General features: G+C 45.0%; 1 protein-coding gene across 1 annotated transcript in view; it reads left to right on the top strand.

Annotated features, from left to right (window-relative positions):
* Window positions 1-3,704: 3,704 nt before the first annotated feature.
* LOC119381422 (uncharacterized) overlaps window positions 3,705-17,601 on the top strand; it is a 45,918-nt gene continuing 32,021 nt past the window's right edge. Inside the window, exon 1 of the mRNA XM_037649250.2 lies at window positions 3,705-3,816. Coding sequence (XP_037505178.1) covers window positions 3,752-3,816 — 65 coding nt within the window. The 5' untranslated portion in view covers window positions 3,705-3,751. The remainder of the gene's footprint in view (window positions 3,817-17,601) is intronic.

The following is a 17,601-nucleotide window of genomic DNA, read 5'->3' as shown; positions in this document are numbered from 1 at the left end:
AAAAAAGTTCCTGGCTACAGGCCTGGGCCATGGCGTCATCGCTACTGGCCGCGCAACCCTCTGTTCTTGAAAAACATGCTCTTATGAACTGCAGCGGCATGCCCTGGTCCAAAGACGGCCACCAAACATGACGCCTGACGATAGCCTTCATCTTGGTGATTCCAGGGCGCCCGTCATGGATGCGTCGCAGCACTTCTGGCTGCAATTCCTTTAGGACGATCGTTCGTGACCCAAGTAATATACAGTCTTCTTGCACGTTCATCTGAAGCTAGCGATGTGCATAGGTCATCAACTTCAGGTGGTATAGCTCAGCTCCAGATTATAAGGCATCTGTTAGCTTCGCTAATGTTGTTTCCTTGGAAGTAGCCTTCACGACTAGAGTCGGCAGCAGCCCCAGAGGCGAGGATATAACCTGCCTTCAGCAGGAAAACCTCCGCTGGCCTTTTGACAGGTTGATTGTACACAGGTAGCGGTAGCCGGCTCAAATTATCGGTTTTGGCAATGCCTGCTCCCGGCCGCTACATGAGTCATAAGCTTCGAGTATCAGCGCCCAACGCATGACACGTGGTAAACACATATCCGGCGCCCGCTTGTCCAGAGCGAGCAAGGCCAGTAACGGCTTATGGTTAGTAATAGCCTCGAACTCGCGTCCCCAGAGATATTGTCGAAACTTGGTTACGCCAAAAAGAAGCGCAAGAACCTCTTTTTTTAAGGCAGACTAGTTTCACTCGGCTGGCGCGAGACCTCGCGATGCAAATGCGATCAGTCGTTCTGCGCCCGAGTCATCGCGATGGGCCAGGACGACGCCAACACCACACGGTGACGCATCCCAGGCGAGCACCATGGCTTTCTTGTGGTCATAATGTGCCAGCGCTGCTGCTTAAACCAGCAGCTGTTTTCTTTTTTCGAAATCACGTTCATGGCCTGCACGCCACTTCCAAGGTACCTTGGCTCCAAGCAGTTCATTCAAGGGATGCAACACACTAGATAGCCCGGGAAGAAACCTGCGGTAGAAGCTTAGACCTAGGTAACTTTGTAATGCTTTGACATCTCCGGGCCTAGGGGCGTTCAGAACGGCTTGTCTGTCCAGGATTTGGTTGAAAACCCGCAGCGGTGACAGCGCGAACATGTATTCAATTAGTCGTTCCAAGGAAGTGCACTGATACATCTCCAGTTGAAGCCTACTTTGCTGCAGTCGGCTTAGGACTCGGCCCAGGTTCGCTAAGTGGTCTTGGTCGTCGTGTCCAGTTAAACAACGTCGTCGAAATACACCAAAATGTGTCTTAGCCCTTGTATTAGGTTTTGCATTTCCCACTGAAAAATGAATGTTGCAGACGTCACGCGAAAAGGCAAACGCGTGTTATTGATGCAATCGTTTTGGTGTGTTGATAGTCACCAACTTGCAGGATGACTCATCCAATTAACTTGCAAACACACATCCTTCAAATCCAACTTCCTGAACTTCTCTCCGCCACTAAGGCGAGTGAACAGGTCTTCAACGCGTGGTGTGGGGTATTTCTCAGGCACTGTTGCGGGATTCAGGGTGACCTTGAAATTGCGCGGATTCGAGTCTGGCCATTACGCTTCATGATAGGTACGACAGGCGCATCCCATTCAGAGGTTTTGATTTGGCACAACGCTCCCACAGGTTCCATGCGCACCGATTCCTCGTTCATGCGCTAGAGCATTTCGAACGAAACAGGACGCGCTTTGAACAAGTTTCGCTTCGCGTTTGTTAGGATTGTTATCTTCACAGACACACCATGGAAGGTTCCTGAGGTGTCGTCGAAAATACTCGAATACTCGGCGACGAACTCGTTAACCAATGTGACAGCCTGACGTGGCAACTGCAAGCACATGCTCACGATGATAAGCTGCACCCGGTTTGAGGTGTCTGTGAGTGAGATTTCACTCATTATGTGAATCGACATAAAAGAAACACTTGCTCCCGTGTCCAGTCCCACAATGAGTGAAATTCCGTTCACAGACACCTGAACCTGGTACGGCTGGCCGTCGTGAGCAGGTGCTTGCAGTTCGCACATTTCGTAGACTTCCGTTTCGATGTCTCGGAACGGTTTCCGACGTCGTTTAGGGTACGGACTGATTGACGCTTCCTGGAGAAAGTTGCTAACCGCTTGCGCTAGTAACTGCCTTGCATACTCGCTCCAGGTGTCCCCTGCTTCGACACTTGTGACAGACCATACTTGTATGCCCCCACTGTGTCGCCAGATGCTCGCCTACGCAGCGGAAACACGAAACCGGTTTACGCTTTTGCTTCACTGCATCACCTGATATTCGGCGGCACAGCAGTTGACAGCGCTCGAGAATATTTGTTCGCCGTTTCAATCGCAATAACTGTTTTCTTTGCGGTATCCAGTGTCAAATCCGGTAACTCTCACAGTAGTCGCTGCATTGTCTCGTCGTTAATGCCTGCCACAATTCGTCACGAAGCTTTCTGTCTCGGAACGTGCTAAAATCACAGTAGTCAGCATGTTTCTTCAGGCATGCGAAGAAATACCCATCTGCCTCACCAGCATAAAGTATTCTTGAACTGAACGTCGCCGATACTACGGGTGGTCTCGGTGAAAAATGCTTTTTCAGTACGTCAAGAATGGTTGACAGTCTTGCGTTTGACGGCTTTGACGGCGACAGCAGGTTCAGCAGCTATGAGTACGCGGCCGGCCTCAAACGGGTGAGAACTGCTCGCTTTTTGTAATCTGCTACGTCGTTGGGTATGAAAAATTGTTTCACCCGCTCTTGATATTCAATCCAGCAGGTTATCCCAACGTCCAACGGCTCATGCTTGCCGACTCCAGGCATTCTCAACTTGCACGCGGTCGAGAAAACCTCAGCAGGCGATGTTTCTGGTAGCAACAGCGATAAAGCTTTCGTACTCATGGTCACTGTAACAGCAAACTCGCAGCGAGCGAGCAGAGGGCTGAAGCACCCACTCTCACCGTGAACACTGACCTTTATTTTCAACGCGTACCTCTTATTACAGCAGCATCGTGATGACGGAACATACGAAACGTGCGATCTCTTGGTGACAAAAACAGCAGCGCTGGCGCATGCTCCAGTGGCTGTCTGTTACAAACGTCACGTAGTACAGCACTGTTTCTAACCGGGATCGTTGGCCACCTGGAAGCCATTAATGGGCTTACTGTGTTAGCAGCTGAGGAGCGACGTTAATAAACTTATCTGAGCACCTCGCCCGGATCACGAAAAGGGTTGTTATTTATTTGGTTTGTTCGTTGAAATTCTCAATAAATTAAACTTCATGATTCCTTCTCAGGAATCACCACCCTTAACATCACGCGGACAAAGCTGATATGTGTGTGACCTTTAATACGACTTCAAAAAAAATATATTGGCGTAGTTGTAACCATTGCAGAGATGTCCACTATTCTTTATCCCATGCTTCTATCTTGTCTGCTATTCTTTATCTCGTGCTTCTATCTTAGGAACTGTCATATTTTTCTGCGAAATCGTACTATCTATCGCGCACATTACGCTCTTAAGTTCGCATGTATAAGTTAAGTAACATGAAGCTTAAATTTAACTGCGCTGTAAATATCTTGTTTTGATGCAAGGACCATGGTATCTCATTAAAGAGGTTTCTTGTCTGTTGTTGCGCGGAAGCGACTCTATCGATGTAACCGCTCTTCCAATTAAAACATTGTGTAATATTGTACATTTCATGCAGTCGATCTATGGCTACCTTGCACCGAAAGCAACTACGATTCGGAGTCCAATGATGGCACTCGGTGTGGCGCCTGACAATGCCGACGAATTGGTCTACCTTCCAGACCTGATGATGTAAGTCGATCTCAAGTACTAACAGGCAGCAGTAACCTCTGTCGAGACGAGCTCACCCTTCACTGGAGATTGTTATTATTTGGACACCCAAACCGAACTGCGCATATTGCTGCTGTTCCTTACCTGACTTCATTCGCTATCAACATTCTAATTGAGTTGTCAATACCGGTGAGTGGTGCTGTGAACCAAAGCTCGCTTGCTCTCGTATCGAAGTCAAGCTGCGCTTGGTCCCCTAGCTGAGACATTCACGAGTAATTAAATTTTTTTACGTTGCTGACAGGTAATGTAGAATCAAATGTCTCACGCTGTTCACTATTCTACGCTGCGTATCGTATTCCATCCAGCTTTTGCCCAATTCAAACGGCTGATGCAAAGTGCTTTCTATTAAGCCCACAGAAAAGCAGATGCTTTCTTTCTGCAAATGAAGGGGGTGTGGGGCTAGAGACTAAAATACATTATCTCTGAAAAAGAGTAAATTTCTTTGCTTTACGTCGCACGACAAAAACATACATTTATTCCCCTACAAAAAACAAAAAACAAAAATGCGTGTCTGAGACAACCGAGCTACGAAAAGGAGACGTGCGGCATGCGGTTCTGAGAAAAAACGGCTTAGTAACATGCACAAAAGCGTTATGGGGTCACGTCTACACTACAGTGCTATATTTTAATAATGTGCTACACAGAGTGTCCAATGATGCTAGATCATATTCGTCATCGCAGTATTCGCCTCGCGACAGTGGGCTTCAGAACGAGTCGAATATCAAGCCTCCTACTGTAGAGGCAAATGCATGGTCACTGCATCCACGAAGCGCATAGATCACTTTCACGTACAGGTGTGAGCAAAAGTATACGGACCACAGGATCGCGTGGAAGACTACATCGACGCGATATCTGCCGACGTGGCGCCTGCTGTCGAGAGCACCGCTGAAGGAGCGGTGCGCGTGCACGTCCCGTCATATCAGGTGGCCTCTCATGTCCCTTTGTCTGACGTGGTTATGGCGCTCGCAGACAAAACGCCAACTAGGTGTCGCTTTTTTTGCTCCATCGCATCTGTGCCGTCGTTTTACGTAGCGGCTGCAGCGGAGCTGGCTCGAGCGCCTGCGCGCGCCGCTTTTTTACGCCGGTTAATTAGCTTAACCAAACAAAGCTATCATCGTTTAACCTAGGGAAACCGTGATTAATTAAGCTTTAATAATTATTGTAATAATAAATAAGTATTATTAAGGACTCATAAGACTTCACTGAGCTGGTTTAGGCTCGATTTGTTAGCAGCAATTAGTATCTTCGTGAACGTGGCTTCGCTAGCTTCATTGGGAATTCGATAATAATTGCAATGGTTCAACGTCCCAAGACGACGATTTGAATGAGAGAGGCCGGAGTGGAGGGCTCCGGAAATTTTGACCACCTGGGACTCTTTAACGTGCACCTAATCTAAGTACACGGGCCTCAAGAATTTTCATCTCCATCGAGAATGCGGCCAGGATTCCATCCCGCGACCTTCGGGTGTGCAGTCAAATACCATAACTATTAGACCACCGTGGCGGCTTCATTGGGAATTCGACTTGAATTGGTTAGATTAATTAGAATTAGGTATGGCTTAATTAAATTGAGTTAGCCGGATTAAATAGGCAATACCAACCTCAACTATGCTTAATCTGATTTGTCTATAACAGCCTTGGCTTCGCCCTAATTAGTTTAAATAGGCTTTATTAACATAATTATGCCGCACGAAACTCAAGTATCTCGGGTGGATTTGGGTTGATCTCGCACTACTTAATTGATCCTTATTAGGATTACTCCTAATTCGCACAAATTATACTTAATTGAGCTTAAAAGGATCGACTTGGTCAGGAGTATATAGTACTTTCCTGAGCTTAGCTTCTTTGCTTATTTAGATTACTTATGCCCGGTTTAATTAGGGATACCACCAGAGTTGCCAGTTCCGCTTATAATACGCGGATTTGGGCTTCTTATTCCGCCGAGTCGCTTGCAGTTTTCTAGTCGCCAGGGGTGGAAACGGGCTTCGGTCTTTTGGAGCAGCTCAGGGAGCAGTGATAATGCTGTTTTGGAGCAGCTTCGGAGCGGTAAAAGGGGAGTTTTGTAGCAGCTTTGGAGCACCAAAAGGTGTGTTTTGGAGCAATGCAAGTTAGTTTTGGAGCAGATTTCTAGGGTAAAACATCATTGTTAATTGAAATTTCTATATCTGGTAAACACAAAAAATTCAAACGGTTTTTCTAAACATTGAATATTGATGAACCGACCATACTTGTCACAAATTAATATGTTTCCATGATTAAAGGATGACAGCTTGCGCAGCAGTAACTACGATAAAACAAGAGATAAGCGATGCTTTGGATAGCTACACTTGACTACCGTAAAATTTCGAGCAAGCGCCGTTTCAAATTTCACTAATTTCACATTTTCACACCGTTCCGGGAGAGCGCAGCCCCCCCCCCCTCCCCCTCGCCGCCCTTCTTCGCACCCCGATTATGTACGTGTCAATGCAACGGTAACCTCCTTAAATCCCATCTAATCCTGCTTAGCAACCCAATCTCTAAGCGCCTGCGGGTGAAAATTTTTGTAAAAATTTGATTCTTTGTTCTCCCGAATAACGATCGCACCCCGCACTTAGCGCAAGATACCCATGACGATTTTCAGGGTCCCGTGAGCAAAAGCATGGCCTTCGAGATCTGTAATCCAAGTTCGTAACTATGACGACGTAGTCAGCTAATGTAAGGCCTTCGAGACTGACGTTTGTTGCTTAGATCTCCTGCGTTGGCACATCATCAGACATCATCAGAGGTGCTTCCATGTCATGCTTCCCGCGGTATGATCGCGTTGCCATTGCGTTTGTTGTGCTTGACGGCCGTTGTGCGTCGTGCCACGAAGGAAAGCGGGAAGACTTGTGAGGAAGTCCGCATGCATCTTTTTTTTTTTTTTTCCGGAGCAAAATTTGCCGCCGCCATCTTGAATGTACGTGCCGTTCCGGGAATCCCCCCCCCCCCCGACTTCCCTCCACTTTGCCAGTATTTTGGATTGTTGGTGGCGGCGGGGGGGGGGGGGGGGACGCTTGCTCTGAATTTTACGGTAGACCTCACACGAATGAAAAACGTTCATGTTCCGCAGCTGACATAAACAACAACTGAAGAAAGACAAGATTGAAGCTAATAAAGGTTAGCTTTCTTCTAAACACAATAAGACTCGACAAAAATAACTTTAAAAAGCTAATGCTTCCGTTCTTAAAGCCCCACAGCCGACGTGAGAACCCAGCGGAAAATAAGCAATGCACTGCGCAGCTAAACCTGACTACACATCCGAGAATTTTTTTTTTAATGTTCATATTAACGAAACACCAGCTGAAATGTACAAATTAGAAGACGAAAGAACTGAAATCTTCACAAAATTCCGTCACCGCCGGTGTGACAAAGGAAAAGTGACTGAGCAGCTACTTTCCAGTATCTAGCTCTCTACTGCCCTTTAGCGTTCGCTAGCTTTTTCGTGCCGTCACGAATGTCACGGAGAGCGCGCCAGGTTGATATGAGCTCGCTCGGGCGCGCCACGCCGAGGACGACAGCGGCACATGAAGGCACCAAAGGCCGCCTAGGAGCAGTTTCGGCGCAATAATGCGTTTTGGAGCAGATTGGCGCAGCAGAAGCCGATTGGCGCAGCGTGGAGCAAATGGCGCAGCACTTCCACCCCTGAGTCGCTTGTCGCGTTTTTTTGGCTTATTTGCGTTTTTCCAGCAAATATAGCTATTTTAGTAATAATCACGTTCACCAATAGCGCGTTTGTCGATGACTTTGAGTAGTTCAGTGTTGAAGTCAAACAAACGTTGGGGGAATCAACAAGTAACACTAACCGTACTCTGAAAAACGTGCATTCAGCCGAATGAAGACCACCCTGGAGACACTGTTGAAAAGTAAATATGTGCTTTTGTTCATAGTAGCGCATATTTTCGCCGTACAAAATAATTAAAGCGATTTTTTCAACTCCCCTTCGTCTTTGAGGGACATCTTTTGATTATACCAAAAAATATTCTCAAGAATCGGAAAATTCTGCTTCTTTGAGGCTTCTTAGTGAAAGTCGTGCCGCTTTTTTGGGCTTCTTTGGTGGTGACTGTTTTCTTGTTAGCTCGTTAGCATCTGGCAACTCTGGATACCACGCTAAACTTTGCTTAATTATATTTCGCTACACTCACATTGACTCAACTGAGCTCGTCTACGCTTATCTTAGCTTAAGAAGGCAACGGCAAGCTGGGCTAGGCTTAATTAGAATTAGCACAATTAAACGTACTTATGCGTGGCTTTATTAGGTGATACTGTGCTTAACTAGGCTTACTTAGGTTTGTCTATATATACCTTGACTTAGCTAGGTTCTTCTGAGCTTAACTTGGCTTAATGTGGCAAAGGCAAGCTGGACGGAGTTTTCTGGTGACGCCAAACTTAATTAATTATGCTTGGCTTCATCAGTTTATACAATGCTAGGTATACTTAGTTAGGCTAAATAAATTAACCTGTGTAAAATCGCGATGCGCGCTAGGCGCTGGAGCCGGCCCCGCCGCAGCCGGTACGTAAAACAATAGTACAGATGCGATGGAGCAAAGAAAGCGACACCCAGTTGATGTTTCGTCTACGAGCGCCATAACATGTCAGACAAGGTGATATGAGAGCTCACCTGATATGACGGGACGCGCATGCGCACCGACGCTCCAGTGGTGCTCTCGAAAGCACGCGCCACGTCGCCAGATAGTGCGTCGATGCATTCTGCCACGCGATCGCGAGGTCCGCATACGTTTGCTCACACGTGTACCTCCTGCTAGTAACTCAGAACTCTGTGCCTCTGCGATATCTTACCATAAACGACGCATCCCTCACATTTTCTCACAACGTTAAGTTAAAGCACTTTGGTCACTGCGTGTGACATCGTAAATCAAAGAAATGGGCGTGTCCCACTTCAAAAATTAGTCCAATGTTTCCAATGAAGCTGTTGCCGCTGTACCATTGGCAGCTGGGTCACGACTATACGTGATTCGAAGGTCGCATGTTTCGGTCCCTGCCGGCGGAAGTTGTCTTTTTCTACTTTCCTTTCTTCACATCTGTATCACAATTACTAGAGCACACTTAAAACAGTACAATGAACGTCCCCAACGGCTTCCTTGGCTTCTTTATATGCTGCTTTTCATGCATTTCGGAGGTGTTCCAGAGGGACACCCTGACGCCGTTTCAGGAACTTCAGGCAAAATACTCATTGCCTCAACACATGAGCCTAGCGAGGGGATGGGAGCTTCTCAGGGGATCAGTCCACCGCATACCCCTTCTTTTGGAAAGTATTTATTGACGCAGGGGTGAGACGTCTGAAATTGACTTGGGAGCAGTTTTTGGTGCAGCAAAATTTCGATTTTGGAACAGAAGAACCCTGATTTGGAGCAGTTAGCGCAGTTTTTTATGTCATCTCAGGAGCTTGAAAAATGGATTTGTAGCAACTTGGGGGGACGAGTACATATTTAAATTGGCCCAGGATAGACGTGACACTGAAGCAGCCTTTGGAGAAAGTATCGCCAGGTATGAACTATACTACCTCTTTAAATACTATGCGACCTATTAGCCCATGTAAGAAACACATGAAATAATTGAAAAAATAAGATTCTGCAAACTAGATTCACTTCATAAAGATATGAAAAAAACAAAAAGAATGCGATTGCACAAGAATTCAAGTTACATAGCAGTAGGCCTTTTTAAGATAACTGAAATAATTTAGCAGATTACTGATTTGGCTTTTATTGCGATAGCAATTATATGGACATTCTGAGCAGGTTTTTGCCGTCGGCATCGCAGTCATGTTCCGCATAAAGTCCAAATCGACAAAATCTCCCGCGCGCCTCATAAGTTTTACCCTTGGGTAAAAGCGCGCGAGCGAGGGCGACGAACGCGGCTGAGGCAGAGATGAAAAAAGCTGACCGATCCACGTTGCATGGAGGGCGCATACCCTCCGTGCAACGGAGGCTATAAAAGCCGAAGACTTTTGAAGTTATTTCTCTTTTCACTTAATCACGTAAACAAAGCTACGTTCCTTCTTGAAATAACGCATCTCCTCGCTGGGAAACATCGGCTATGCGGACGTACACTCTAGGCCAAAAGAGAGCAACGGGGGTATAGGGGTTCCTCCTTTAAGAGACAAAGTGCATTCCACTCCCATTGCTCTCTTAAAAGGAGCAACGTCAAGGGGACGAACCGTTGCTCTCCTTTCAGTTGCTCCTTCGGGGATGAACCGTTAGTCCCCCTAAGTTGCTTCTTGAGGACCAACCGTTACTCCCGCCAGTTGCTCCTTCCTGATGCTCTTCAAGGGAGCAACGGATGCTCCTTCCCGTTACTCCTCAGTTTCTTTTTGGGCAAAAAAATCACGTTTTCATTGACTTATCCAGCATCTTGAGGTTTACACAGATGTGTGTTTAGATGTACAAACGATATTCAGACATCCCAATCAAAAATAAATTTCAGAAAATTTTCAACAAACAGACAGGAGTCGAACTTGCGACCACTTAACCACTACGCCACACCACACTACGGAGCCGTCTGAAAGGAAACGGGGTTCTGTAGGCACCGATGGGTCGTTGCGCGTTCTGACGCGTTTGTGCAATGAGCATAGGCGTGCAGAACCAGTGGTGATGTTCGAAAGAGAACAGAAAGTAACAATGCAAACATCTGAAAACGTCAAGGTAATGAGTCTCTCGCGAAAACATAGGCTTTGCCAGTGCAATATTTTGCGCTAGCTAAAGGGTCAGTAATTTGTCTTCTTTTTTGCCCGGAGAAGCGTTTTCTTCTTTATTATTATTATTAGTTTTTTTACAGAGAGTCGCCTCCCCTTTGAAAGGACAACACCGCCCGAGCTGATAATGTCCATTTGCTCTGAGCTTAAACACAAAATCAAACTACCGGACGCGATTGCGATAGCTGCCCTGCCGCCAAAATCAGTAGTAGAGATGAGGGGGTGGGGGAGGCAGCGGCGTTAGCTCGCTGCGCATCGCGATATAAATATGCGTTGCGTGATCCCTGCTGCAACCCTGCAGACGTGGCTTTTGCTGCTTTGTACCAGATACAGCCGTTCAGCCTAAAACCGCAAATGCAATGTCTATCAACTGTGTACTTCTCTGAACCGCTTGTTTGTCGTGATGTATACACGGAGTCTCGCGAAGCTTCGCGTTTTATTGCCACATTCCCGGGCTATATATTTATGCCAAATGTTATACGCAAACACGCGATTTGACTTGCGACGACATCAGCTTCAGGTGCTGGCGTTCTAGTACCACGATGCCTTTTATTAGGGGCTTTTAGCTTGTACGTATACTTCATTACGTTACCGTGTTACCAGATAGCGGAAAGAATCTGCGCATGCGCGGGCCTTTACGGAACGTTAACTACTCGCCGCGGATTGGCATTACGTTTACGACGCTATCTCGCAAATCCACCTTCGCTCGCGGCTAATCGCAATATACGCTTTGCGGAGGCTCCAGCCGCCGAGTAAAAATAAGCCGGAAGTGCGAGCGCCAATTGCGATCACCTTTTTTCAGCCGGATTACCGATGCTAGTATCAGTCTTGATTTTCTAAACAAGACTGTTGAATCTCTCAGATCTGAAAAAGAGAACTAACGGCAATGAACAAATCCCTCATTGCTCGTAATGAATCTTTGGAAAGGCGAATTCGGGACTTGAAATAATACTCGCGAAAAAAACAACTTGGAAATCAAAGGCATTCCGTTTACTCAGGGTGAAAACTGCACGACTAATCTTCAAACTATCGCCTCACAAATAGATTGCCCGATTTCTGCCACTGATGTTGGAAGTTGTACATCGTGTTCCGTCTGCGTCCGATACAAAGCACCTGCTAGTGCATTTTCACTCTCGAGCCTTGAAAACTGACTTCATAAGCAAAGCCCGAAAGTCACGCCTGAACACTAGCGATCTTGGTTTGAGCAAAGCACAAGGCAAGCCTGTTTTCATGAACGACCACCTCACTCCTAAAAACAAGCAATTATTCAGCAAAGCTTTGCACTTCAAAAAAGACAAAAGGGGCTTTTCTTGTGGACCGATGACTGCGTCATCAAGGCGACACAGTCAACAGATAGCAGGGTTTTTCGTATCAGGTGTGAATCCGACTTGGCAATTTTCGCTTAAACCTAATTAGGCTTTCTCGTTTGTCTTTTACTGTCCCCCTGACCTGATGTCGTATATTTCCATAAGTGAAATTGAATCCTGCTTTTCGAACAATCATCATTCAGCGATTCACTTCAACTCGCGTAGTCTTCGCAAAAATGTTCATGATCACCAAACTTTATTGTCCTCCTATCTTCATTCTTTTTCAATTATATGTGTTTCTGAAACATGGCTGAGCGACTTAGATAAAAATCTCTACGGCTTTCCGTCTTACAGTTCCGATTATTGCAATCTCACTTCATCACTACATGCTGGTTCAGCCATGTTTATTCGTTCCGACATTCGATACAACCGTAGGCTTGATCTGCACTTAAGTACTTCCGATTGTGAGTCGGTGTGGATAGAAGTAGATCATTCCGTATTAGGTGCTTATAACAACAATGTAGTCTTTGGTATCATTTATCGATCCCCGCATACACGAATTCCTTCTTTTTGTGAAGCGCTTGACCCTATTTTTGACACTCTTTCAAAGAAAAACAAATCCGTCGTCATCATGGGTGACAATAACATTAATTTACTTGATGCTTCTTTTACGTGTGTAGCACAGTTTGTTAGGTGTTTCCAGGGTGTGTTCCAGGGTGTGTTAGGTGTTTCCAGGGTCTTGAATCTTTGATTTCCCTTCCCACCGACTGCACTAATAATGGCTTGGGAACACTTATTGATCACGCTTTTTCGAACCTTCATCCTCCCTCCGCATTCCTTATAGAGAGTAATAAACGGATCATTTCCCAGTTGCACTTCGCTTTGAGAATAGTCCTCGCATTAATAACGTGAGTTTCGCTACCAATAAGTTTGACCGCAAAAAAATTGTTGAAGCGGTATCGAATTCTGATTGGTCTTGTGTCACTTCATTGAACAATCCTGAGACAGCATATACCACATTCATCTCCATAAATTCAACTGCATACCGTCATCGACAACAAGTGTTGAATGCCATAAACGTTATGCCTCGCCTAAGAATGCATGGTTGACGAAAGGGTTACTTAATAACCTACTAAAAAAAGACAACTTATATAAAAAAACACAAAGACAATAATCTAATTTGCGCCTACTTGATCGTTACAAGCAATATTGTAACACATTGAATGCTGTATTGAAATATGCAAAGATGCTATTATGAATATGAAATCAATCATACTGCATCAGACACAAAAAAACAATGGCACCTGATCAATTCTTAATAAAACCACTAATCCACCTATAGCCAGCTTCACCCATGAAGGTTCGGTGATGTCAAATCCACTAGACATTGCCAATACATTCAGTGACGATTACTCTTCTCCTATACCAGTTTCACCCAGTGTGCATGACGAACTTGATCATTGTGGTCACTCATTTTTTTCTTTTTCCTACCACACCTGAGGAGGTAAGAAGTACCATTATTAGCATAAAGTTCTCCAGCGCAGGTATTGACAACATATCTGCTTACCATGTGAAAATGGTTGCTGAAGTGATTTTCGAGTCTTGCATATTTTCCCGTAAGCTCTAAATAAGTAAGGTAATCCCAGTATTTAAAAAAGATGACAGATGCTTAATATCCAACTACAGACCTATATCAATTCTTCCCTTTTTTAGCAAGGTAATTGAAAAGCTATTACAAGTTCGACTGTCCAGCTACCTCACTAACTTTCACCTATTTCATCCGAATCATTTTGGCTTTAGACAAAAATATTCGACTAATTTAGCCCTCATTTCTTTTACAGAAAAATGTAAACTAGAAATTGACAGGGGTAACTTCATTGGTTCTGTTTTCTTAGATTTTACTAAAGCGTTTGATACACTAAATCATGACATTTTGTTCCCCAAACTTTCATCTTATGGCATTGCGGCAACTCTCGCCATCTTTTTCGCAGTTACTTATCTGACAGAGAGCAATTAGTATATATCTCTGGCATCCATTCCACTAAAACTATAGTTAACGTTGATGTTCCACAAGGCTCATTTCTGGGCCCACTATTATTTGTACTCTACATTAACGATATCCCACAATGTCTAACCACGTCAACTGAAGGCATTTTATATGCTGACGACACGACCCTCCTATTTCCAAATAATTCAATAAGCAACCTAATAACAATCCTTAATGTTGAGCTTCTTAACGTTAGTACATGGTGTACTAAAAATAGGCTTTTTATTAAACCCCGAAAACTAAGTTTTTAATTTTTAATTCCAGGTCAATAAATAACGCCCAAGTTCCACCGCTTTTTATCGAATCGTATCCCATCCACCTATCGGATCATTGTTCTTTCCTTGGAATTAAACTCGATTCCCGGTTAAAATTCAACTTACATATTCAAAAACTGCAGCGGAAAGCATCTTATGGCATTATGGTATTACTAAAAGCTGGATGTTATTTTGATTTGACTACTTTGATAACTTTATATTATGCATTCATTCGCAGTCATCTTAACTATTGCATTGCTTCATGGGGTGAAACATATAACTGTCATCTCTCTTCACTCCAACATGCACAAAATCAAGCCATTCGCATTCTCACCTAGAGCAGCCGACGCTCCAATGTTACTAATTTGTACCATGAACTGAATCTACTTAATATTGACAACATGAACAAATTTAATGTATACATGTTTGCTTATCGAGTAGTTAAGGACCACAGATTTCTAAAACTTATTCTCATCCAAAACCTTTCTAATTCGAACATTACCCCTTTTTCCTCCAATAACAACTTTTTGCTTCCTGAGGTACGAACTATGGTTCTCAAAGACTAGCTTTTGTTCCAATCAAGCTTTGGAATTCTTTGTTGTATAATATTAAGTGTGCTTTTTCCGTTTCGTCATTCAAACATCAGCTTCGCAAATTCGTATTTAATCAATAGCACCATTTATTGAATGCTCTTCAAACACACCTTCAATTCTGTCGTTATAATTGTTTGCTTTTTATTATGTTACAGTTCCTTATCATTTTATGTTTTACATTATATTCCTGTTCGCATCGCCGTTTTGTACTATGAATACTTCGTACTATGTATATTCTACCGTTTTCATTTCTGCTGTTAAGTAGTGTTATTTTTTTCTACCATAATAATCAGGTCCCCCTACAGTGGTTGAAGTGGACACTAGGGGCCGGATTTCGCTATCGCGTTCAACTCTTAAAGGCGAAGCTTAAGGGTCCGCCAATTTTTTAATGATTTTTTTCCTCGAAAACACTAGCCGAAAACAAACGGTTCTGCAAGTAACATCGTGGCTTTGTTGCATCGTTGCAGAAAAAGGGCACTATGGGCCCTTTTTCTCTTCTAAAACGTTTATATTCTGTATATATACTAAATATTGAATAAACTTCAAACTAGAGTGACCTAGAAATAGAATATCGAAGCCGTAAATGTGAGAAGCCTTGACCTAAAGAAGCTGACAGGCTGGATAGGTGACGCCATCTAGCGGGAACAATAGGAACCAGGCAAGCACGAAATTGTTATTGCAGAAACATTGTGCATTCTACTTTTGGCGTAAATGCCTTGCGGCGGCGTAATTACGAATGAGTTACCATTTAACGCGATAGCGTTGGAGAGCTCGTTTCGCAGAAATGCCGCCATCGCCGTCGGCGTCGCTACGTCGCTTCCGAGCGAAAAATCGTCCGTGACCGAATAATCGAGAAAAATGGAAATAAAATAGACAATAAAACTATTCGGTCGCATTGAGGATCGAACCCGGGCCGTTTGCGTGGCAAGCAGGTGTCCTACCACAAAGCCACGATGTTACTTGCAGCTGCTTCGGGAAAAAACACTACATAAATGCCATGTAATGGTAGGAGTCTCCTTAACGCTTTTTGTTCGACAGGTGTCACGACGAAATTGAGCCCATTCGGCGATTTGTAGGAGCATTGGCGAGGCCATCAAACTACGTTTTTCGCGCGATGCCATGCTTCGAAAAAAGCCGCGACAGTGCAGCCATCGCCGCTAAAAACACACACTAACTTTCAAACAGCTCCAAAAATGGACAACCTATGTCCATCTGGCGCAAAACATATCAAGCCAACGCCTACTTTCTGGAGGACGCGTTGATCAAGCAAACAGCAAACATTAGATAATGTGCTGCCATCTGTGAGGCATTGTGAGATATACCACCAGGGAAGTGCTTGGATCGAAAACATGTACTGTTACTATAGATACATAAGGTGCGCGCGCGTATGCGTGTCTGCGTGCGTGTGTGTAACAACACACATTAATAAGTATGCACTTTGTGGTTGAAGTGGACACTAGGGGCCGGATTTCGCTATCGCGTTCAACTCTTAAAGGCGAAGCTTAAGGGTCCCCCAATTTTTTAATGATTTTTTTCCTCGAAAACACTAGCCGAAAACAAACGGTTCTATTACTATGGCTGCACGAAGCGTCACAGGATGTCGACACCATCGAACCCAGTATTCCACGCCTCTTAGCGTATACCGGGATACTAAAGTTCCTAGATTTTTTTCTTTTACCTCAGTACCGACAACTGCCTCCTTTTCCGGCCCTCTCTCACGCGCAGCCGGCGTCCGCCGCCACTTTCTTCTTAACTTGGAAGATTTACAAAGCCACGTACGTCTAAGTACATTAGCCACGCACCTTTCAGCGGACAATATGCTAGCGTGACGCGCCTTTCTCACCCCGCCAACCACACGTAATTTGTGAGCGGGGGACGCGTTTCACCAGGTGCTTGAAAAAGGTTAGGAAGAACATGGCTACCGAAAACGAACGTTAGCCAATGAGATTAGTTGGCCGCGCTTCAATGGTTGTCGGTACTTAAGAAAGGAGAAGAGAAAATCTAGGGACTTTAGGAAATACTGTACACGCTAAAAACCTCTCATAATTTTGCCGCAGCGGCGATACAGTCGTATCTAAATTAGATATAATTTAAAAGCAGTTATCACCATTTCGTGGTTTTGCGCAAGCGCAAAGGTGTGTGTTTACGTATGCGGAGCTAAAACTTTTCTAAAACGTGCATTCCGGTAACACGGTAACGTTAAAAAGTATACGTACAAGCTGAAAGTCCCTATTAGCGTGCGTATGTCTGTTCAGTTTACAAAAAGTAGTTTCCTTACGCCATCCCGCAAGAAAATGTGGCCCATGCATCGACCTTTCCAGGTTGCGTCCTGCAGGAGAGCAACGGTTGCGCGCCGAGAGCAACTGTTGCCGTTCGTCCTCCTGTTGCTCCCTTTCAATGTGAACAGTAAACGATTACTCCCCCAACTTCAGACATGTCAGCCATCTTGTTCCAATTGGTCTTTCTGGGGAGCAACAGTTGGTCTTTAGGACTAAAATCCGCAGTTACTCTCACTTTTTCCATTTTCGGCTTAAAGTGTACGGCGGGAGCCAGCTACCGTAACGAGATCCGCCGAACCCCACTCCATACAATGCTCATGTCCGTCTCCCGCCACTCATGGTGGGCCGGACATGGGCCTGTACCGCATTCGGAGGACACGTCCGCTGGACATTACCTGGGCAGAAGCCACGACGGCAGGCGGCGGGCGTAGTCAGTGGTGATGGCCAGGTGCTCAAACCAGGTTAGAATCCTGGTGCAGCCGTCAGTAATAGCAGAAACAGTAGCCGCAGTCGAGGACGGAGCAGGAGGAAGCTGCCGCA

The sequence above is a fragment of the Rhipicephalus sanguineus genome, chromosome 2 (assembly GCF_013339695.2).
Source record: "Rhipicephalus sanguineus isolate Rsan-2018 chromosome 2, BIME_Rsan_1.4, whole genome shotgun sequence".
Classification (NCBI taxonomy): domain Eukaryota; kingdom Metazoa; phylum Arthropoda; class Arachnida; order Ixodida; family Ixodidae; genus Rhipicephalus; species Rhipicephalus sanguineus.
The sequence above is the reverse complement of the archived record's forward strand: the minus strand, read 5'-3'. Positions and strand labels throughout refer to the sequence as shown.